At 37.6% G+C, this 24899-nt stretch overlaps 2 protein-coding genes across 2 annotated transcripts in view; one reads left to right on the top strand and one right to left on the bottom strand.

The window, feature by feature from the left end:
• Nucleotides 1–4046: 4046 nt before the first annotated feature.
• On the bottom strand, nucleotides 4047–4578 carry LOC122652636. The gene has a single exon (XM_043846428.1). The coding sequence runs from the start codon at nucleotides 4516–4518 to the stop codon at nucleotides 4090–4092; it is 429 nt and encodes a 142-aa protein (XP_043702363.1). The 5' UTR covers nucleotides 4519–4578; the 3' UTR covers nucleotides 4047–4089.
• Nucleotides 4579–15504: 10926 nt separating this feature from the next.
• Nucleotides 15505–24899, top strand: part of LOC122652635 (syntaxin-132-like) — a 42164-nt gene continuing 32769 nt past the window's right edge. Inside the window, exons 1-3 of the mRNA XM_043846427.1 lie at nucleotides 15505–15812; nucleotides 17693–17803; nucleotides 17994–18050. Coding sequence (XP_043702362.1) covers nucleotides 15795–15812; nucleotides 17693–17803; nucleotides 17994–18050 — 186 coding nt within the window. The 5' untranslated portion in view covers nucleotides 15505–15794. The remainder of the gene's footprint in view (nucleotides 15813–17692; nucleotides 17804–17993; nucleotides 18051–24899) is intronic.

Raw genomic sequence — 24899 nt, 5'->3', positions numbered from 1 at the left:
CCTAGAACTACCCATGGATTATGTAACTTCTTTGCATGGAATATAGTCCATTGGCCAAAGGCTTGGTGACCTAGCTATCCTTCTTTTGACATTTTAGTTGACCTCTCCTAATTTGCATGGTGGATCCCTTTCTCTAAGAGACCTTCATATACCTAGAATTTAATTCCCATTAAACTTGATTATTTTAGTGCTTTCCTTTATTGGTCAAAATTGTTTTTCAAAAATGTAATCATGTGGTTGTATCCTATGCAAAATTAGGTCTTTAGTCTTTAGGTTTTTCTTTTTGATAATTCGATGCTTTCCTTGTTTAGATGCATGTGTTAGGACTGTAGTTTAGCTTAATCAATCACTTGTTACACTTTCGCCTTACTTGAGAAAAGTAAAATAGAGTGGCTACATCTCCTTGTGTTCGACCCGTACTCGTACGACCCGTATGCTTGCGGTTAATTTTTAAATCTTAAACAACATACATCTTATTCATTTGCTTAATTTACTTTATGAATTTTACCATTAAATATTTTGATATGTATTAAGTTTTCCTTCACCCTTGGTGAAAAGAAAATCTCTTCTGATGTGATGTTATGATTGGACTCTAGGTTCATCATTAACTCCCACCCCCTATTGTATGAGATCGAAACTACCATTGCCCAGTCCAGTCAAAGGCTCAGATCCTTATAGTGAAGATAGAATTCACCATGGGTGAAGAGAAACGGGGTCTTTTTGCTATTAACAAAAGGGCTTTCTGAATGACACCTCTATAGGTATATTTAGAACACGGGACCTTATTTTGATTGGCCCTTGTCTTATTTTTAAAAAATTTAAGTTAGTCTTTTAGGGGTAAGGGTTCCCAAAATAATTTGAATGTGACTTACCATCATGTCTTTCTCAACAACTGCCATTGTCTTGCATTTTTTTCGAGTACACATGGGAAATGACATTGTTTTACCCATATTGAAATAAAGGTATGTTAGACCAAGTGGAGAAAATATAAGGTTACAAATTATTTGACACCTTAAGGTGTGTCAATAAGAATATCCCGATAAAGAATGTTAGTATATCCTTTATAGTGTTGATGACACGAATGAAAGATGTTGATCATCCAATCTCCAATCTTTGTTCTTTAAGATGTTCTGGTATTCTGTCTTCATGACGAAATTATACTTTACCTTAATGGAGTGACCAAAAAAAAAAAAAAAACTGGGTTCATTTCTTATCTCTCGATTTTTTTTTTCCTTTTCCTTTTTTTGGAATTGAAGAGTTTTAATAGGGGGGAGGGAATGGGGATAGGCCCCAAGGTAATTTGAACTCATGACCTCTTATTTGAGGAATTGATCTTTTGTCAACTGATCTGACCCCTTGGGGTTCTCGATTCTTTTCTTCTTTATTTTTTATGGGAACTTGTAGCCTTTAAAGGTCAGAGTTACAGTGTGCAAATTGGAGTGGGAAAGAGACTATTGAGTTGGAAGATTGTAAAGTGGGAGAAAACAAAGAGGGGAAAGGGTACTGAGGAATACAATTTTCAGAGATAAAATATGGCATTTCAGTTATATGCCTATGGTCATGGGTATGGTTCATGTGATAAATGATTTAATGCACCCCTGGGTCACAAAACCTTAAATTTTGGGTCGTTATGGATCCACAATAGTGATAAATAACTCAAGTCAAGAGTATAGTGGCAGTTCTGTAATTAACTTGAAATTCAAGACCTAAGATGGAGAGAAATAGAGATATAGAATCAACTAGAATCAAATAATTAAATAAGGAGTGTTTCTGGAAACTAACAATAAGGAGGGTGAATGAATAAAATTCGCTAAGAACCAGAGGGGCTTAGATATAACTACTAAAAAAAGGAATTTAGTTGAACTCGTGGGGAGGTTGTCTTCAACCTCTCGATAGCAAACCAGCGGAAAAATGAGTCTGCTTCGAAGAGGAGATCTCTGTCATGAGATATCCAATTGAGTTGGGTTTTAGGGTTTGAATTGCAGCTATTATCCTCTGAAAATCTATTGTATTCCTCAATATTTCTTATTCGATTATGTTATACCAAATAACGACCCACCAATAGGAAGAGGACATGTGGAGTGTAACTTGGGTCACACGACTTCCAATAGTATGCTCCACACTCTTAGTTGGACTCTAATTACTGACACAATTATAACGGGAACAATCCCATAATTTGGGGGACACGAAACCCAACCAAACAGTCAGGTGAGAGACGTACTAAAACAGGAATCACAACCGCCTCCGTAACCGCAAGCCCTATATATAGAGGAAGGGGGGGGGGACCACAAAGATGTATGTTCACTTTTCAAGCTCTGGCTCTTTTCATACTCCTTTTACTTACTGTTCTGTCGGACTGACTTTGGCATCAGAGAGTCCCCCCTCGGAGTCCGCTCCGGGTCTCTTCAGTGCCCCCTTCACCTTTTGCAGGTCTTCACGTCATCCAGATACAATCTAGGGGCAACAAATTCAAATGAGAATACGAAGGGAACGGGGAAAACTTAATGTGTTGTTTCGGGAGACACTGGTGGAACTGTTAGTTTTGGAGAAACGGCAGGATATGTTGGTTCATCCCATGGAAAACTTCTAATGAATCACAGACTTTCTTAAACATTCGAAAAAAATTCAATTATTAATGATGTACATAAGTCACTTAGGGCTTATTTTAGTGGAAATAAGCTTTGGGTTGGATCATATATGTATTGGGACTTTGATCCTATGGGTTTATTTTATAATTGGCCAATTTAATGAGCCTAAAATAGGGTAGAAAGTAGGAAAATGAGATTTGCTTCATTAGTTTAGTTAGAGTCCTATTTGGAGTTTGTTTTCTTTAGTATTTCACTTTCTTTATTATTTGGTATTGTTCTTCAATCACCTCCTATCCTTTGGTGTGAAAATATTGGTGCTATGCATCTAGTTGTCAATCCAGTTGTTCATGCTTGTACGAAACAAGTTGAAATTGATTTTCATTTTGTACAAGACATGGTTGCCAAGAAGGAGCTTTTTGTTAAGTTCATCTCCACTACAGACCAAATAGTTGATATCTTGACTAAGACTTTATCCACTACGCATTTTCAATTCATGTGAGATAAGTTGAAGATTCACTTGACCCTTCTACTTGAGGGGGTGTATTAATGTTTACATAGGAACTCAATATTTGGTTACCAGATTAGATGGAATCCTATTCATGTAAATCTTACCATTCTCTATTATCTACCATGATTGTACAAGCCGACTAGTGCTCTTTTCTCTTGTATTTAATCTCTTGCCCTCTATAGTAGTAGAATGAGCTAACACAAATAATATTTTGATCCAAGAGTACTTAATTGTGTTTAGTCCATGCATCCTGTTCAGGTTTTCTCTCAAACATGAGACATTAATTTGGGCATGAATGTATTCCACAATAGAATGTGCATGACACATGGAGAGGATTTCTTTCCTAGATCATAGATGTGGTATGACTAAATGGAAAATGCAGCTAAAGCACTACATTATTTCAAAGGGGAAAAGAATGTTCCTTTGTCATGTGGTTACTATGCCAGACATAGGAGCATGCAAATTTACTGCCCTACTCACATTGAAATAAAAAAACTCATCCATGGCATCGATGCCAATGCACGCTCTCATTGGCCCGTGCATTGGTGTAGGCGCTACACGACCACAGCGATCTCTTGCCCTATTTCAAATTAAGTAGCTGCTAGGTTTATCATGTGGATAAAGGATTTGCAGGTGTTGCAACCTTACAATTACTACTATGTTAGAGGGCACAAACTCACAGAATCACGGATATAAAATCCAATTATAAATGTATTGTTTGTTTCCAGGTAAAATCGATACCCAGAGCCCAAAAGAGCTAAATAAAACAAACGAAATCCAGAAGCCTATCTCTATGATTTTCGGTCTTCACTAGTTTTAACTATATAGTAGACCAATTATTACTGGTTGATGTTGTGATGATGAAAGGAAACATATGTAATAGCTAGATCGAGTTGAGGAATGATGGATAAGGGAGACAGGGATCCCTGTCCCCTCCCCCTTCCCCCTCAGAAAATGTCTAGTGACCAATACTGATTAGTTTGCTGCAACGTTTTATTGGAGATACTCCTTCTTTTCCTCTTCGTTCATGAAAGAGGTGAGAGGGAAGGACTTGCCTACCCCCATGGGTGTCTTGAAGGTGATCTTGTTGCCATCGATGAGCATCTCAACAATGGGAACCCATATCATCAGCCGCTTGCTCTTGACGCCTGTCATCTTCTTCATCTTTCCCTTCTCCACATACGCAGTGGTCTCGGCAGCATAGCTGTTCTTGGTGTTGGTTATGACATTGAAGTGCTCATAAGGGGCCTTGCATTTCCACCATACGAAGCCCGTGGCTCTCACTCTACCGCATTCTTCTAGCTCTCCTGTGGGAAGAACACCACTTGGGAATCCCAGCTCTTTCATCAACTCTACCGAAAATCGATCACAAGCTTCCTTTCCACGAAGAATTTCAGCCCCTGCTCTCTCATCAGTAGCCATCTTGGATCAATTGGTCTATTAGTTACCCCTGCCAAGTGATTGATAAAATGTCGAGGAAGGAACTCTTACGATTGCTTATTGATGCTAAAGAGTTATACCGTTTGTATGGTGAAGTCTAAGTATATGCAATGAAAGGCTATTTATAGAAGTATCAAAATGAGAAACCTGATTTAAAGGAGGACATGTGGGAGGAAGTTTAATATTTTACCGGGTCTCCCAAGTTCCATGTGGGTATTGGGAAATTTAATTAGTTAAGTCAGTCAAGCCATTTTTGACGACCAACAGGACTTTCTAAAGCAATAGACCCATATAGTCTTCCAAGGTCGACAGATGGGATAGGAATTCTTTAATGCCCATTCAATATTCGGCATTGTTTCTCGCACCGTGTTGAAGATTAATGCCCATTCACATTGTTTCCCGCACCTCTTTGAAGTAGCTTTTGGCTTTTCCCAACAAGGGGAATTATAGAGATAGATTCCATTGTATATGTATCCTCTGCTGTCGGGCTGATCGGCCTGTGTCGTACTGCACAGACACAGTAAGGTGTGAAATGACCATCTTACCTCCATCTGAATGGGTATTAGAAAATTTAATTAACAACGCATAAAATGATCATCTTACCCGTGTACCCGAGAGGCATAGTAAACCAGGCAATCAGCTACTGGATTGCCTTGACGATAAGTATGTACAATAGTAACTCATTCAAAAGCTGAGATAAGAGAGCGGCAATCCTCAATAACAGTTTCAATGCGTCACAGAGGATTAATTTCACGATTGCACAAAAGGTCTACCACCAACAGAGAATCACTTTCCAAGATTACCTTTTGAAGATGTCGTTGATGAGCAATAAAAAGAGCCTTTCAAGCAGCAAGAGCTTCTGCCACAACCGCATAAGTAACTCCAACATAAACTGAGAAAGCATATATGAAATTGGTTGAAGAGTAACGAAAAATACCACCTTTTCCAGCTTGGCCTGGAGCACCTAGACATGATCCATCAACATTGATCTTAACCACGCCAGGAGGTGGAGGAGACCAGGACACATGAATTGTGTAAGTTGATGGCATGCTAGGAGAATGAAGCTCACAGTACTCTTTAGCCATATGAAGACTTTTTATATAAGATAGATATTGGAGATGTCCATTGTTGTCATAATATAACAGCATTGTAAGAAATATGTGTGTTGAAGTGATGCTATGAGTGTTACAAAAAGGACAATGAGGAGATAGATTAAAGCCCTAGCTTGAGAGAAGTCCAGAATTAGGAACTTTGTCATGTAACAGTTTCCATAAGAACTGTTTGACCTTGGGTGCAGTAGATATATGCCAGAGTTTTTTCCAAACTGGATTAATTATCCTTTGGTCTATAGGAAGAGAGAGTCTACAGAGTACAGTATTACCAAAAACATTAAGTGGTAGGGACTTTAGGCTTTTATCTTTTGTTTTTTTTTAACCTGAATATTATTTGGGATCGGGCTGACCCCTAAGATTTTATTAGCTAGAAAAATATGAAGGGAAATACAAAGGGTGGGGACATAGCCCACCTTACCCCAAACCCGAAAGCACTTGGGCTCACTCTAAATAAACTAAAACCGCCCAAATCCATAAAGAAATTACAATCTGAACACTGGAAGACCAGCTTTGTCCTCACGCAGGATTTTCCTAATCTTATGAGGAATGTCTTTCCCTACTAAAAACACAGAGTTAGCCAAATTAGAGCAAACATAGTTGGCTAGGAATCAGTTGCACTGTTGCTTTCTCAATACACTCATGTGATAACAAAAATCAATACTGGGTTTGTAGCTTACCTGGAATGCACAAGTGACATGCTATTCCAAAGGAATGTAGCACGAAGTCAGGATTTTCCATCTATTGCACCACCTCCAATGGCCAAAACCTTTGAGGAAAAAGAAGACTCTCTTTTTCTCTTTCAAACTCTCTTTTCTTTAAAAGAATAGTATTGTGAGAATAACATAGTTGGAAAATCAGGTTTTGACTCAGAAGATTTACCCAAGTCGAGTAAAAAATATGAAAACCTGGTTTTCTCTTTTTGGAAAATTCCCCTCCTAGAGAATGACGGCTCTCCTATCTCCTTTTTTAATCTTTTTTCTTTTATATCTATCTCACCCCCACCTTCATTTTAGGGTTTTTGTGTTTCTTTCCCATTTTATCCCTTCCCTCTTTAGATTTAGGTATCTTTTTTAAAGAGTATTCTTTCCCATTTTATCCCTTTCCTCTTTAGGATTCTAGACATTTTTCCTATTTTACCCTCTCAAACAATATCTCATTCTTTTTTAATCCTCCCCCATCCTCTTTAGGGTTTAGAAATTTACTGTTTTACCCATTCCCTTTAGGGTTTACTTCTTCTTTTATATTTTTCTTTTGTGGTTTCCTATTTTGCCCCTGCCAGGCCACAACCTCAATGGGCCTGATCCAATAAACCTTCATGGGCCGGGGCATTCTATTTTTATTTTCTTATTACCATTATTATTATTTATATTTTTTTGGTATCCGAGATAGAGATTGCCGGCACTCCGTGTATCGTCATCGCCAGGAAGGGTGACAAAAATTAGGTGTCTACAGCGGTATGTTTCCCCCCTTCAATCTTTCCTGTTCTTTTAATGTTCATGAAAAGATTCTAATATCTAGGATTTTGAATATGTTTGAAATCTCAGACATTCAAGCTTGAGCATCGGTGAAATCCATAAGACATTCAAGCTATTGATTTGTTCGTGGAGAGATACCGTGGCAAGAATATCTCCGTTGTTGCAGGTTATCTCCTTGGTCAATAAAAGTGTTTCTAATTTTTTGTATTGCTACATCTTTTCCCTTTTTCTTTTGTGCTCTGCGCTGGGGGAATGAGTTCTTTTCAGATATGTGACTGGGATCTATATGTGTTGAGAAGTGGTTGCCATTCACATTCCTTTTTTCTGTGTTCTCTTTAGAGTATTAAACTGGCTTCTTGCCAAGGTAGTAAATCTTGGTTCTTTTGTGGGACTTGGCCAATGCTTAAATCAATACAAGTTTGTAGTAATAGTTGATTTCGTGTTCAGATGATGTAGACCAATTGAGTGGTTGTTCTTTCACCTTGTGAAATGGACCTTGGTTGAGATTTACTGAATTGTTAGTGTGGGCTTGCTTTAGCATTAGCTAATATGTTAAGCTTCTAAGGGTCTGTGATTGTTTGTGTTTCATGCTTCATGTGCCTACTTGTAAATTTGTCCCTATGCTCTGGTGTTGGTGTTATGGTCACATATGAGGTCTCCAAATATTTCCCTTGTAATTTTGGCATAACTGATTGGATCTACTACTGATCAATATTTTGATGATGGGCATTGAGTCAATTCAGCTGTGTACTTTATAATCAATTGTCTTTCCATAAGCATTTGATAACCTTCCTCATGCCTAAGTCTATCTAGGAAAATGTATCAAGTTTCATATGCATTTCATTTATTGTATCATAGAGTGTAATATATAATTTAATGAACTGATAATTGATTGGACTTGTCTGGTTGTGTTTTACATTGTTTTTGCATGGCCATGGAATAACATTCTTCTACAATTTTTAGCTTTCCCTATGTGCTTCTTTATTCTTACTGATATGCCACCCTAATGCAATGTATGGAAGATCTTCACAGACCTGTTTGACTATTTCCCACTGACAGCTTTGGTTAGAATGATTTACTCTTAATTTTTACTTTTTTTTTAAATTTTTAGTGTGAGTTCATTTCTGTTTTAGGCCATGGATCTCTCTCTCTGTCTCTGGACAAATGATATTGTATCTTATAGTATTATGTTTTTTATTTAACAATATAAGAACATGAGAAATATTAATTTTTTTTGGCAAATTATGACAAATATTATGGAAAATATATAGTGTTTAAGTTCATTTACTTTCTACCTTAGTATATGAAGTGGCCTATATTTTGCAGAGTTTCCATAGTAAAGGTATTGGCCATGCATTTAATGGGACTGCTAAATGGCATGTGCTTGGTTTCTATGATTGTATCTTGTTTGGCATGTCAAACAAAGGCACAGTAAAGGGTTCAACAAGAGCTTGATATTGTTAATGTGACAATTGATTTTGACACGAATCTTTGTTTCCTTTTGCAAACTGTTGCAGGGTATGAGAAATAAGTGAAGCACAGTGGACAAGGTTAATATATTATTATGAAGGGATAACAAGTGAAAAGTTAGTAGACCCAAACAAGTATGGGTACCTAGATATGGTGTCAGATATATACAACACAGTTGTCAGGGATGATGCACAGGTTGGGTATGATGTAAAATTTTCTATTAAATGTATATTACCGAACCCCTCAGAAGATATGGACATTGCCTCTGACCGGAATATATTGACAATGTTTAGATTGTGTAAAGATGTGGATGTGGTCAAATTCTTTGTATATGATATGCAAGTTGGCCGAAGCCCCACAGAAATGTATGTCATTAATGGATTTCCAAGTGCAGTGATTAGAAGAACAAGTGAGCCAAGGGGTATAACTGAATCTAGTAGGGCTAGGAAACGCCTTATTAGAAGGGGTGGTGGTAATTTTGGTAGTAGAACTCCGGCTAGTGTTATTGATGAGAGGATGACTCCTGCTAGTGTTATTGATGAGAGGATGATATCAGAATCATTTATGCCAGCTACTAACACTGCTGAAGAAGAAACTGACTTTGGGTATGATTATGATGATATTGAATATGAATATAGTGGAGAGCAAGAAATTGATAGTTTAGATGATGATGCATCAAATGACTATAAAGAGGAGGTAGTTACTAATGAAGGGAATGAAGGTTTGAATGTAGATGAGGAGTTGAACATGCCAGATGATGACATAGGTATTGTTAATGGAGGTACAGATTTTAAGTTACATTTACTTTTTGAAAATATCAAACAATTCAGATCTGCCCTTCAAGAATTTGCAATAAAAGGTGGCTTTGATATTTTGAGATTGAAAAATGAGAGGAAGAGGGTCACAGCCATATGTGCAGCTGATGGTGTCCATGGAGGGTACATGCATCACTTACTAGTGATGGTGTAACCTTCATGATCAAGTCAATAGGACCAGCTCATACATGTGCAACCGTATAAAAAAATTCCAATGCAACATCTGCTTGGATAGCAACAGTACTTTCAGCTAGGCTTAGGGAAGAGCCTGACATGAGTATTAAGAGTATGATGACATCCATACAAGAACAATATGAAGTTGTCGTACATAAATTACAGTGCACAGAGCAAAATAGATTGCCAAGGGAGAGCATTCAGGTAACCATGTAGCTTCATATTCCAAATTGCCAGCATATTGTGATCTGTTGTTAAACAAAAATCCTGGTTTAGTTGTTTTGTTGCATCCAGATGTAAGGCATGACTTCAATGAAGACCATACTTTTCAGAGATTGTTTGTTTGTTTGGATGCTTGTAAGAAGGGGTTCTTGAATGGATGTAGACCTTTTATAGGTCTAGATGGATGTCATCTGAAGGGAAGATTTGGTGGAATTTTGTTGTCTGCTGTCTCTGTTGATGGGAACAATTGCTTGTTTCCTCTAGCATTTTCTATTGTTAAAGTAGAGAACACAGCAATTTAGGAGTTTTTTCTGCACAGTCTAGCTGATGCACTTTAGAGTGCTGTGGATTACATGAACATATCATTTATGACAGACAAGCAGAAGGTATGTATTCCTAAACTACCTTTTTCCTTTGTATATTTAATCTTACATTGCTGCGATTAGCCACTGAAGCCTTTTGGCCGATGGTTTGGGCATGCCCTGTTGGTCATTATCATCATGCTGGCTGCCAATCCAAATGGCCACCTCACTGTCACATCTGCAGCATGAGCAATCCATTTCATGCCTTATCATCGTATATTACTGCACTCATGTCACTCAAAATTCTTGAATCTTCACATGTATTATGAGCGACACAATGCACCACAACACATCCATGCAAATCAACATCATCATACATCATGTACATGAAACACCAACATGCATAGCCACATTTCAAAGCTAGTCCATGTTACATATAATCCATATTCTACCCAAAGGCAGACACAACATCCATATCAATACATAGTAGTTCCAAAGTGCTCAGAGTATCTTTACAAAAACTAATCTATCGCTTCAAAAGCAATACAACTATCACAACCACTAAGACTATTAGAATATTAACCCTATGTATTAGTTTTTCATCCGACTTCTCCATCCACTTTAGTGCATTCTTTGTCTTGCGGATGTCTTCCCTGATATATTGCCACTCTGGAATTCTTTCACCTACATCTGTTCCTGGGTTGTCACTGGGCACAGCCATTGCTCTTGGTCCTTGTATGGGGTCACACCAAGAGAAAAAATTACAGCCACCTCCTCCAAGATAATCTGTGCAGCATTGGTATAGCCTGCTCGGGTTGTCTGTAGATTGTGAAATTCTTATTGCTACTCTTCTTCTACAAAAACACCTTAAGTTCATATACATCAAGTAACTTTCATTGTTGTTATTTACACTCGAATTTGACATTGTTTATCTGCAAAATAAACAAAATAAACATCAATACTATTGGAAATATCAATACAAATCATATCAATCTATCTGAGTAATGGGGTCTTTAAAGTTGGACAGCAATAGTATCCTACTCTTTCCATGTCAGGCTACACAAGTGGTTCCCTAAATGATGATGAAAGTGAAACTAGAAGACATGGAACCATGTGGCACAAAATTGCTCATCTTTTTTTCCTATCACTCTTCTTTTGCTATCTTATGTTGGTCCCAGTTTGCATTCACCCAGGGTTTGGGCCTAACTTTGTATTGACCACTGCAAACACAAACACCTATCACCAATCCTTACTTATATTACTAAGAAATTAAGACTACCTACCACCTCATGTATATTCATCAAATCTGCAGGCTTGTGTTGGTTAATTGTGAAAGAAATCAAACTAAAATAAATGAATAAATAATTGATTAGATATTATTCTCTTTCTCAATGTATGATATATGTATAAAGCTGTCATAAACCATCTTCATACGCATCACAATTTCAATTCTATCTAGCTATCTTCATAGAATGAGCTAGCTAGCTAGCAAAATATTGTCCCTTTAGCTTACAAAGAAGAGAGCACCTTTTTAAGCCTGTGCATCCAAAGTTACAGACAGAGCCTGAATAGGAAGATTGCAATCACATTGCAAAATCTAAAGTCATTGCATTTACATTTTAAAACACATTTACTATCTAGTTTTAAGGGTTTGAACTTTGATGTTTAGAGCTCTGAAGCAGAAAATTGATGCAGAGCATCTCTCATTCTACTCCCTCTATTTTCTAGTTGTTTCATGAGGTTTTATTTCCATCCAACAGCCTTCACTCCCATTACTTTCTAGTTTTTCCTTTTAGTTATCATCTCCATCCAAATCCTTCACTCTTCAGATTTTTTGGTTTTTGTCTCAATTATCATCTGTACCCTTTAGGTCATACCTGATAGTCAAATTTGTTGGATCAAATCTTGGTTTGCTAAAGTGCAAGTCATACACTGTTAACTTATTATTGCACCTTCTCTCCTACCTTACTAACTTATTAATGCCTTCTTTTGGTTTGTTTGTGTCAGGGTCTGGAATTCAATCTGATCATGTCAAGGGTAGCAAGCGTCATCTTCATCAGCTTGACTTGGAGGTGTCAACCATAGGCCCTTGTGGGATAAACTTCTAGCAGAAGTGTAAAAACATAGGGCATGTTGAAAAATAGTCCAAAAAAAATGATCCGGTCACTTGGAAGTATGGTGAAAAAAGAGAAGGGGAATGTACAGTGGGCCAGTTTTCGTTTCAATGCTTCAACTTCGTTGGTCTTAATCCAAGTTCAAGAAACAGGATACCCAAAACAAATTATAGTTAGGGATTAAAAAACTATAACCTGAAATTGATTAAAAAATAGAGTATCCACAGGATTAAACTAGTCTCTATAAGAGATCGAAAACTTAAGTTCATAGCCATTCCAATCTCTACTGTTTCTTATGTATGTTAACACTAAACATCAAAATGATTAGATTATTATGCAATAGAAATGGACATCCAATAATCCAGAACACAAAAATCTTGATTGAATAGTTTAATGGAACCCTAGGTCAATAGGTCACTTACAATTTCTTGTTTCACTTTCTGCAGATGGGTGATGATGAGTTGCTGCAAGTAATCGTCGCCGAAGAAGAAATTGCTGGACTTGATTGTCGACAACTGGAGCTGGCGCAGCTGATGGTCGCTCATGATGGTTGTGCTCTCCTACGGTGCCTCAACGCGCTCTAGCGAGAAGAATATGGAAGATGATAGATTTCTTAGTAATCAACATTTTTCACTTTGGATGCTAACCCTTACTAAGAGGGTAAAATTGTCATTTTATCTTTGGGAGGGTAACCCTGCTTAACGTTAGGGGGAAGGTTGCCATTTTGACCAGTTTGGTAAATCTGTGACATATCGAATACTTAAAAGGGGTGTCCGTGAAATTTGCCCTTTCTTCTTTTATTCTCTAAGAAGAAAACTCATCGTATGCTTCATCTTCATCTTCATCTTCATCTTTTTCTAACCCATTTTTCCCATCTAATTTCTAAGCTCTAACCTAGAAGCGATACCACCATTTTCCCATCTTCTCTTCCATCTACCCCATTCGACACTATATCACTTTCCCTTTCATTTTCTGAAACCACAAAATGAAACCCATCTTCATTTCACTTTCTTTCCCAACATCCTAACCATGGCTACGATCCCCTTTCTTCTCCGATTTGAATTTATTGGTTCAATTGAGCTACTGCTCTTGATAGTTTTTTATGCCTTTGCTGATATTTCAAAGATCTTTCCCAACATCCTTTTGACCCAGATCTTGAGATTCCAAGTTTTGCAGGTTTCATTATGGATGCCTGCAATCAAAAGTGCATGTATGATGGGTACCAATTTTCAAATATTTGATTTGTCTTTCTGGGATGGATTCTTTGGATTTGAGTGGTGAGCGGAGTGATTGTTTACTGGGTTTGGAGTTTTATTCTCTTTTATATAGATCAAGAAAATGGAATGCATTTTATTTGGGTAATGGTAACATCTGGGTTTATCTGCTATTCATTAAAAATTGTATTTCCTCTTTTTATTTTCCTTTTTTTTTTTTTTTTAACTCCAACCACAACCGCCTTCTTCCCCATTTCTTTCTCTTTCCCACATCTCCTAATCCCAAATCCTAACTTCATTTTTATCTCAACCCATCTACCTCCACCGAAACCTAAAACCCATTTCTTTTCACTTTCCATTTTTCACCCAACCGAGAACACCATCACCGGTGTTGGTGTTCTTCCTCCTTCCGCCTTAAGAGGATGTAAATGGGTCAAAAAATGGCATCGATTGCAGAAGTTGCCTTTTCTGTTCTTGCTTCTTCCGCCTTCCGCCCAACAAAGACAATGAAATATAGAATGGTGTTTGTATTTGAGTTTTAACCCTTAAGGATATTATGGATTGTTCACGTTGTGGTAAGGGTAATTTCATCATTTAAAAAGAGTTAACAACTACTTAACTGCAGGACCTAACAGAGTGGATTAAGTTGAAATAAAATTATAAAATAGGGGGTGTTTGTGATATTTTGATCAAATATGGGATGTCTGTGACATATTGCATACTTATAGGGGGTGTCTATGACATTTTGAGTTTGGGGCTATGTTCTTTGTGTTTCAGCACAGTCTACGCCCAGGCATATGGGGTGAGCACAATGACCACCTTGTCCCCCTACACAAGCTATCCATGTGCCTGGGCGTAGGCTATGCTACGGCATAGAGAATATTCTCTCTTTAAGTTTTTAACCAACTTGGTGAAGTTTATATATGATTTTAGTACACAGTATTAAAACGTGTATCGATCAATTTGGAAACTGATATGGTATCGACATGGATCGGCCGTATCAGACAAATTTGCCCATGATCTTCTTTTAAAAATGGATTCTATGACCGTTTTGCACCTTGTTTGTATTGTGGCACTGATACAATATCGGGATCAATCACTTGCAAAATTGGTACCAAGTGATACGATACCGATACCGATACCGATAAACCAAGAGTTTGGTTTTTTTTTTTTTTTTTTTTTTTTTTTTTTTTGAGTTTGGAGTCTAAATAAATGTAAATCCTTTTGTGCACATTGGAACACTCTAATTCTCTAAATCTATACTTGACTGAAAAGAGGATCTTTGGATCTGAACTTGAAGAAGAGGTACATGCAGATGGTCCCCTTGATATGGATATGATGGGTAATGTCCACTCCAATGAAAATGAGCGTCTGATGTGGATCCAAGGCCTATCACTCTATCACCAAAGATGTTTATAATGGAGATGCGACAACTCAAAAGTCCCATAGGTTTCAATGTTTCATTTTGTCCCTAACACCCCCCTCCATTAGTAATGTAAGTTCTGAGACAAGAGAACCAGTAAATCCCTTATAAATGACATCAATGCGCTGTGCCAGCTTGTCATCTGGACCCTTCTTCTTAAGGTGGGACCCACCACCCTAGAACCCCGCAGTTAACTGTGGGACCAGGAGGACATCGTTGCTGGGCTGAACACGAGAAAGTTCTCATATCAATTATCACATGACCACCACCTGGGCGACCTTTGCTGCTTTATCTTCAATTTGCCTTTCCGTCACTTAATCCTTACGTGGGCTCCAACCACAATAACGAACTTTTTTTTTTTGGGGGTAAGGAATAAGCAAATAAAAACGCGTTAGAACATGGACGTCAGTCCTTGTGACCAAATTAACCCCCACTACCAAAAAACAAAAAGCTCATACCCCACTCCTCAATTCGTTATTCAGGAGGAGTTGTCAGCGTCAATTGTATCAAAATCAAGGGTAAATCGGTCTTCTAAATTTTCGGAAAAAGATTCGAAATTTAAAAAAAAAAACGAAAAGTTCTTCTTCCTCTTAATAGAAGTATAACGTTCTCAGGCTTCTGCTTCTCCCTTGATAGAGTTTTCAAGATCTGTCACCGCAAAATCTCTCAAACGAGGAGAAAATTACTGAAAATAGAAAGTGAAACATAGAAACCCATTCGTCATCCGTTTCTTCTCACCTGTGGATCCTCTTTTCGAAAACCTTAGACCTGGTTTTGGTTCCGAAAACCAGTGCCAGGTCGGGAAAAGGTAGAAGAGGTTTAGTTCTTCCACCACCAGATACGTTTGTTTCCCAGCTGTTATTGCAGGAAATTTCGTTGCAGATCTTTGCATTGCAAGCTTCTTTATCTATCTCGTCCTTCAATCGTTCTTTCCAACATGAACGACCTACTATCGGTAATTCTTCCGCTTTTCATTTCTCTTTTCTATTTTTCAGTCTTTTTTGAATTTAATTTTTATTGGTACTTTGATGATGGTACCAGAGTTTTTTTTTTTAAACACTTTTTCGTTTCACGGAATTCAATTCCTCTCTTATAGTTCGTTTTCCCCTTAATCTAAAGTGCTTTTGAGCTTGAATGTCGTTAATTGATGAAATTGACTATAGGTCCGTTGAGTTTTCGGGATTGAGTTTGTTGTTTTCAATGATGAGAAACCTTTGATGTTGCATATTTAGTTTAGAGTTACCAGAGTTATGGCATGTAATCGATTTGTGAATTAATTGTATGAGTAGCTGTCACAATCATCTTCTTGAGACCGGAATTCGAGTTTATGTGGAACACATCATGAAATCTGAAATGGGCCTTAGAATACTACCAAACTGTTGCTTGACGTTGCAGTTTATTATCTCCTTCGAGATTTTTGGCTTGGGTGCTCTCGTAAAGAACCGTTATATATGTATATATTTTTGTGAAGGTTTAGACTTTTTATTGCTCATGATGGAACTATAAAAGGTTTCTCATTTCTTCTTTCTTCTTTCTCTGATGCTTGTCTTGGATGATGATAGTTTTGTTGTTGTGATGGAACTTTTTCATTTTTCTTTTCAAATTTGACTATGCTTCAATGATTTTTTTTTTCTAGGGCACTTTTTTTTAGCTAAGGTAATGGAATATCCCTTTCTATATTTCTGGATTCTGTTTTGATTTGGTATTGATTACCTTTGCTAATTAGTAGAAATAAAGAAATAAAAAAAGAATTAACAAGAAGACGTGCAAAGAAAAATGAACAGTAAATTCACTTTTTTTTTTTTTAATGGATGTCAAGTTTTTATTTGGGAGCCTAGTCTTTCCCCTTAGTAACTTCTACAGAGTTCAACCTTGTCAAATTACTTGACTTGGTAAACACCTTGATTCTAAAACAAAAAAAGTGTCGATGTTGTATAGGTTCGTAAATTAGATGATTACCATGTTAATTCATAATAATGTCCCAAGGTTGGGACTATAAGAATTAGAGATACTGTAGGTTCTTTCCCCTTAGTAGCATCTACAGAGTTCAACCTTGTCAAATTACTTGACTTGGTAAACACCTTGGTTCTAACACCAAAAAAGGGTCAATATTATATAGGTTCGTAAATTAGATGGTTCCCATGTTAATTCATAATAATGTCCTAAGGTTGGGACTATAAGAATTACAGATACTGTAGGTTCTTTCCCCTTAGTAGCATCTACAGAGTTCAACCTTGTCAAATTAAAGACTTGGTAAACACCTTGGTTCTAAAACCAAAAAATGGTCGATATTATATAGGTTCGTAAATTAGATGATTCCCATGTTAATTCATAATAATGTCCCAAGGTTGGGACTATAAGAATTAGAGATACTGTAGGTTCTTTCCCGTTGATAACGTATAACATGAAGTTTATGCATCAATCTGCAATTTTTCTCCATGTTGATATCTCTGCATTGAGGGTGGGCCTTGGTGCAACGGTAAAGGTTGCTCCATTGTGACCAAGTGGTCACGGGTTTGAGTCTGGAGGGGTAAGGCTGCGTACATTATGACCCTCCCCAGACCCCGCAGTGGCGGGAGCCTTGTGGACTGGATACGTTGATATCTCTGCATTGTGTTTTCCTCTTTTACTCCCTACCCCATCTTAAGTGCACTCTTTTCTATTTTGAAATATAATTCTATAGGAATACATGCATTTTCCAGTTAAAAAAACACATTTTCTTTGCCTCTAATATGGAAAATTGTAATCTTTATGTTCACATTCCTTTTTCTGTTGAATGTACAATCTTGAAGGGTAAATTTATTTCGCTTTATTGCCTTGTGGCTGTTTTTGCAGGACTCCTACGAGATCCCTCGAGGTCAAGCTTCGAGGGGTGGGGATATTGAATTAGGCACACAAGCTCCAATGAATTCAGGAGACCTGGGCTTGGATAATTTCTTTAAGCAGGTAGCTATGAACTCTTTCAATTATTTTCCCTTTTTTGCATTGAACAAGATGATGAGAAATTCACTCATTGGCACTTCATTTTCAGTATTCCTTTCCTATAGGATGTTTTAATTATGTTTTATTCTTTGTTACCATCGAGGTTCCATTCTGAGATGATATAATGCTTTTCTTTCTCCCTTATATTTTATAGATCCAGACTATTGAGAAAGAAATTGACAAGCTTAATAAGCTATTGAAAAAGCTCCAGGTATGGGTGTCATTTCTTTTCCCACTGTCATTGGCTTAATATGTGTTATTTCTGTGCTGATCTAAATATTTAGATATTTTGGTCTTTGTTGGTTGCTGGTGTTCACCCTATCCCTTTTCCCCGGGTTAAGAGGGAAGGATGTTTTTCAAAAGGGAAAGTTATTGCTTGTAAACTGGAAACACTTGTATGCATCTTTTTTAATTCTCAGCATTCCCTGTTGGAATGGTTCAGAGTGTATTACAAAAGTAAATGGCCATGTCTAAGTCACATATTATTCAAATATTTGCAATCTTTGGTGGCATCTTCCCTCTTCCACTTTAATTAAGGATGACAAGGAAATTGATTTTTTGTGTAGCGCAGAAATTTCAGCATGAATCTGCAGGTTTGCATCTAAGAGATGCCATTTCAAGCGAAAAATACCAATTGTTAGGACTAAACCCAGTCCGGCCCTTATGGGACTTTGTGAAAGCAGGACTTCACTGGCTGTGGCCTTCTACACACACAAAAAAAAAAGAAAAAAAAGAAGTATGTTTTAAGGCACGATAGAAAGGAAAATTGTGGTGTATTTGTTAGTTCCTAAAAGAGATTTAGAAGGACCATGAAAACCTTCTTCTCAATATCAATTTTTTTTGATGAATAACAAATATTTTTGGAAAAAAAGAAATAATACTGTGCAAAAACACATAAGGGATCAAAATCCCCTAAATCCGAGACCAATACAAGAGACAAGTTGAAAATTGATAAGCTGACACAAACATCAAAGAGGAACTTCAACCTCTACAACAATTCTTGCTTAACAACACCGCAGCCTCCAATGGAACAAAATAGAGAGGGTGGGGCACCAAAATGCCAATGGACACACACAATCTTAGGTGTAAGTTTGGATCAAACACCTAAAGAGAGTAGGGCAGCAAGGCTTCCCACCATTAGGTGTTTGGTTGGATCAAACACCAGCCGAATCCTTGATCACACACAGGGGAAGAGCATACCACGATAGGTAGCAAAGACAAAGCTTTTCATTAATCAAAATTCGTTTACAATGCTGGACCCTCTTTCAAACTTATATAGAAGACTCAAAAACAGGCTTAAACACTAACAAGGAAAGTCCTTACCCAATCCTTAACTAATAAGGTATCCTAGTTTGACTAAAATAATGAAGGAAGCTGACTCAAAACATGACTGGATTTATAGAATCCTAATCTAGCCTAACTAAAACACTTAATAACAATTAAAATAAAGAAATAAACACACTAACTTAACTAATCCTGTATCCCTAGCCTTTATCCATAGTGAGGTCCATTAAAGTGGCCTATCACAATTAAAATCATTTGGACTCTCAACACATATATAATCCAACCCAAAGCTTATTTCTAATAAAATAAGCCTATTTAGGTGTTTTAACTCCATCAGGTTGTCATTGGATAATTCATAATCTAGGCCCAATATTTCATCCACTGAGGGAAGATCTTTGATTCGGAAGGGGAGATGGGTCTGGACGAGAAAATATTCCATTTGTATGCGGGAAGGAAGAGAAGAAAGGAAAATAAAGCATGTACAAAGAAACAGAAGGAAAGATGGAAATAGACTCTTGATGCTCCTCAAGCTATCTCAATTTGACTTGCTTGTCTAAAGCTTAGTTTCTTCTATATGAAATGGAAATATCTGCAATAGTTGTGGGGAATTTGATCACCTTTTGGGATTAAGTAGTCCTGTATTGGTGCCTGTTAAGGATACAGGTTAGTTGTCTAGGTTCAATGTATTTTGAGGCTAAGGATGCTGACCGAATTGTGACTCAGCCCTAACCAAGCATAACATATTTGTAATTCATGTCCCATCTATAAATAATAAAGAGCCTGTGTCTAAGCCAAATCATTCTCCAGTATTTCTCTTCTCAACTTGGTATCAGAGCCCAATCCACTTTTGAGTTCAAAATTTTTTTTTCTGCCTAGGGGTTTCTCTTAATCACCGCTGCGCTGCAAACCATGAATTTCTCATTGTTCCAGTACACAGTTCATTTCTTACCAAGGCTTGAATCCTCTATTCAGCAAGAACAGAACACCAACAGCCTTTAGCTCAATTCTCTTTTAAATTATAACCTCAGCTCTTCAACATCCAATTTCAGATTCCAATTGGTGAAGTAACTCCTCAAGACTCAAATCAGATTTTGATTCCAGCTCTTCATCTTCATTTTCATTTCCTTGAATCCAGATGCAAGCTTTCAATTTTCTTTCTTCAAATTCTGGAACCAGTAACACCCTTCCTCCAATTCCAGATTCCTTTCAAATTTATTTGATTCAGCCACCAAAAACATCAACCTCTCATCTTCTTCTTTTTCTTTTTTTCTCTGTTTGAAACTCAGCAGTCTCCATTTCAGTTTCCATCATCTCCTCTTGTTTTCCTTCTTCTTTCTTCCTTCTTCTTCTCTTGTCTCAGCACTTCAGTAAACTCAGCAAGCTTAGAGTGGTTCAACCAAATGAACCTTTATTCAATTAGAAAATCTACTTAGTCTAAAGGCTAATATAATGACCAACCCAATTTAGGATGTAATTGTTCTTGATTAACCCAGCAATTAATTGGTAAATAGACTAAGTTAACTTAATTAGCTTAACTAACTCCCTTTACCTTGTTCAAAACCTTTCTTAGGACAGCTCATCCTTGCATGTGCTATGTGGCTGGTCCCTCCATGCCACCTCCTACTAACCATACTAAGTGGCTGGCCTAGCCCTTGCCACCACTAGCTTCAAAGCCAGCAGCACCTTAGGCCACCACCTCCTTTGACTTAACCATGTGGCCACCACCACCTTGCCATGCCATATGGCTGGCCTCCCATTGCCACATCCTACTTACATAGTCCACCTTCTACTTCTCTAAACATGTGGCTGGTTAAGCTTTGCCACCTCCACCTCTCCCATGCACATGATGGCTGTCTCCATAGCCACCATGTGATCCTATAGTAACTTGCCACCTCTTAATGCAAAAAGTCAACCTCAAACCAGGGAAACCAGCAGGAGATCGATTGCAGCCAGGATCAACACGATAAGAAACAAATTAAATGACCAAAACTCTTTTTTTTTTAATTGCTGCTTTTTCTATTACATATGAATGGAGAACATAAAGGATAAGAAGAAAGGTGTTAGAATGATGTACTCCAGAATACCGTGGGGGTATTCTGGTCCTTTTGGGGGTATTTTATGTTATTAAGTGTTTAGTTGGCTGTGTGGGTTTTGAAGGTCTATTTTTTTCAAGTTCTTGAAGGTCTATTTGGGAGCTGCATTCCTTTTGGAGCTGGATTCTGCTACAACTTATTTTTCCCATTTTTCATTCAAGTTGGGCATTAGTACCTTGTATGCGCCAACTTGAGGGGGAGTGTTAGCATTGTTATGGAGAGAGTTTTTTCTTTTAGAGTTTATTTCTTCTTTTAGTCCAAGCTGGATCTTCCTTCTTTCTTATTTGTACAATCCAGCTTGAGGGGGAGTGTTAGAATGATGTACTCCAGAATACCGTGGGGGTATTTTGGTCCTTTTGGGGGTATTTTATGTTATTAAGTGTTTAGTTGGCTGTGTGGGTTTAGTCCCACATCGCCTAGCTTATGTAAGTTGTAACTTCCCCTCTATTTATAATAGAGGGGGTCTTTCTCTCATTAAATCAAGCAATTCTATTATTTTCTTCCCACTCTCTAACCCACGGTTCAACCAACAAAAGGAGAAGAAGATAAAGTGGGTAGGGGATGGGTTATCTCAGCCCTGGGTCTCTCACCCACAGGCCACAGCTATCCCAGCTGTTGAATAGGGAATGTTCTCCCATAACCGATGACAAGCATTGCCTCAAAATTCTATAATTCAATTCTGATTCAAGTACAACTGATGGAGCCTATTTATAGTTTGACCTAAGCTTCACAAAATAGAAAGTAACGAAAAAGGAAAGTACTATAAGCCTCTTACAAGAGAATATTGAGGCTTGTACACCATGTAATCTAAGACTTGACTAAGTAAACTGAAATAAAATTAGAAAGTAAACAAAAATAGAAACTTAAGTAAATAGTAACTAGGTAAATCAGCAATAAAATTTGCATTGTCTTGCTATCTTCAGTGGGCCACAGAATCTCTGATATTTGCTTGGATTTCCTTCTCCATACAAGCTTATGGACCCATAACACTGTTCACCTGAACAGTAGTTCGGGTACCATTCATGTGAATAGTAACTTTTTTTTTTGGGGAAGTCTGTTTTGTCTTGTTCTTCATACTTCTCTCTGGGCTGGGGCTGCCTTAGGTGCGCTCCATCGAACCAACAAAACTTGCCACATCATTAGACCAGGCTGCCTCTCATAGCAGTCGAATCCACAACCTTCCTGGGCTGGTTCTTGCGGGTACATCTGGACTTGTAATCTACATCAGCTCTCCCCATCTTGAAAAAAACTCGCCCTCAAGTTTGGTAGAGATGCTGAATCTGACTTGCATGATGAATCTTCAAGTAAAATGCAACCCCCATCTTAAAAAAAACTCGCCCTCAAGTTTGGTAGAGATGCTGAATCTGACTTGCATGATGAATCTTCAAGTAAAATGCAACCCCCATCTTAAAAAAAACTCGCCCTCGAGTTTGGTAGAGATGCTGAATTTGACTTGCATGATGAATCTTCAAGTAGAATACAACCACCGTCGATCTTGAGCCAGCTCTTCTTGGCTCTGATACCATATGATGCAAAAAGTCGACCTCCAACCAGGGAAACCAACGGGAGATCGATTGCTGCCAGGATCAACACGATAAGGAACAAATTAAATAACTACAACTCTTTTTTCTTTTAATTGCTGCTTTTTCTATTACATATGAACGGAAAACATAAAGGATAAGAAGAAAGGAGAAGAAGATAAAGGGGGCAGGGGATGGGCTAGCTCAGCCCTGGGTCTCTCACCCATTCTAGCTGTTGAATAGGGAATGTTCTCCCATAACCGATGACAAGCATGGCCTCAAAATTCTATAATTCAATTTTGATTCAAGTACAACTGATGGGGCCTATTTATAGCTTGGCCTAAGCTTCACGAAATAGAAAGTAATGAAAAACGAACCTACTATAAGCCTCTTACAAGAGAATATTGAGGCTTGTACACCAAGTAATCTAAGACTTGACTAAGTAAGACTTAACTAAGTAAACTGAAATAAAATTAGAAAGTAAACAAAAATAGAAACTTAAGTAAAAAGAAACTAACTAAATCAGCAATAAAATCTGCCTTGTCTTGCTATCTTCAGTGGGGCCCGTAGAATCTTAAATATTTGCTTGGATTTCATTCTCCATACAAGGCTTATGGACCCATAACATTGTTCACGTGAACAGTAGTTCGGGTACTGTTCATGTAAACAATAACTTTTTTAATTGTGCAAGTCTGTTTTGCGTTGTTCTTCATGCTTCTCTCTGGGCTGGGGCTGGGGCTGCCTTAGTTGATGCTCCATCGAACCAACAAAAACTTCCCACGTCATCAGACCTGGCTGCCTCTCACAACAGTCGAATCTACAACCTTGCTGGGCTGGTTTTGGGGCTTGTTCCTATGGGTACATATGGACTTGTGATCTACATCATCTCTAGGATCCCATAGCACTAATCGACCCAATTAACAATGATTAATGCTAATTAATATGTTTACAACTAATCACGCCAGCTCCTACTTCACTATTTATGTACTTTGTATGTATGTACTACATACCATAGTATATACATATAACCTTAATGTATTATAATGTAATCAAATCTTATAATATGTAGGGCTTGTATGGAAAATAATAGAATAATATACCTTACATTATAATGATAGAAATATCATGTTTGTCAATATAATAATATAAAAAATTGATAAAAACAAAATTTATTTCATTAAAACAATTCACATTCTCATACCATTGACCATGATTGAAATTACGATTATGCCACCGCTCATTTACATTATTAAAATAATAACATGATCATATAATATAACATTAAATAGCGGTAAAGCATACCCACTTTAATGCAAATATTATTAAAATATTTGCAATGATATTAAAATATTCAAGGACATCTAATATAATAAAAAAGTAAACATGACATGCATGTGGGGTGTACATCCTCTCTCAAACCTCCTGCTCATACCTGAGCAAAATGGTATTTCAGAGCGAAAGAACAGGCATCTCTTATAGGTCACTCGGTCTCTGATGTGTGCCACTCACGTCCCAAATTTCTATTGGGGCGATGTTGTTCTTACTGCTGCTTTTCTTATCAATCGATTTCCTTCCAGTGTTCTCGACTTCCAAATGCCAGTAAGTCAGATTCCTGATCCCACTATTGCCTCTCATCTTCCTCCCCGTGTGTTTGTATGTGTTTGCTTTGATCACAACTCATTCCCCTCTTGGTCAAAATTTGACCCACGGGCCTTTAGATGTATCTTCCTTGGGTATTCTACTTCTCAGAAGGGTTATAAGTGTTATCATCCTCCCTCTCGGAAGCTTTTTATCACCATGGATGTCACCTTTCATAAGGATGAACCTTTATTACTAGTCTTTTCTTCAAGGGGAGACGCTTAAGGAAGAGAATCCTTCACCTCCTTTCATCATTAATACCATTTGTCTTCATGGGTGCAAACTGATGAGATCGACTCTGCTGCCATGAAACAAAAGGATCTCATCACCTATTCTTGGAGAAAGGAAAATACTGTCCCTAACATACGATATCCATCTACGCTCCTTGAGTGGGCTCCACCAACTCAAGCACTAGGTAATGAATCTTCCCCTTCTCCTGATGATCGTCCTGTTGCTCTTAGGAAAGGAGGCAAAGCCTGTACCAAACAACCTATTTCTGACTTTATCTCCTATGAATCGTTATCT

The sequence above is a fragment of the Telopea speciosissima genome, chromosome 2, assembly GCF_018873765.1.
Source record: "Telopea speciosissima isolate NSW1024214 ecotype Mountain lineage chromosome 2, Tspe_v1, whole genome shotgun sequence".
In the NCBI taxonomy this organism is placed as follows: domain Eukaryota; kingdom Viridiplantae; phylum Streptophyta; class Magnoliopsida; order Proteales; family Proteaceae; genus Telopea; species Telopea speciosissima.
This window is presented reverse-complemented; position numbering and strand designations above follow the sequence as displayed.

What these genes read in the sequence shown, in the direction of transcription:
- LOC122652636 (XM_043846428.1), bottom strand. Translation starts at nt 4,518, where the DNA reads ATGGCTACTGATGAGAGAGCAGGGGCTGAAATTCTTCGTGGAAAGGAA.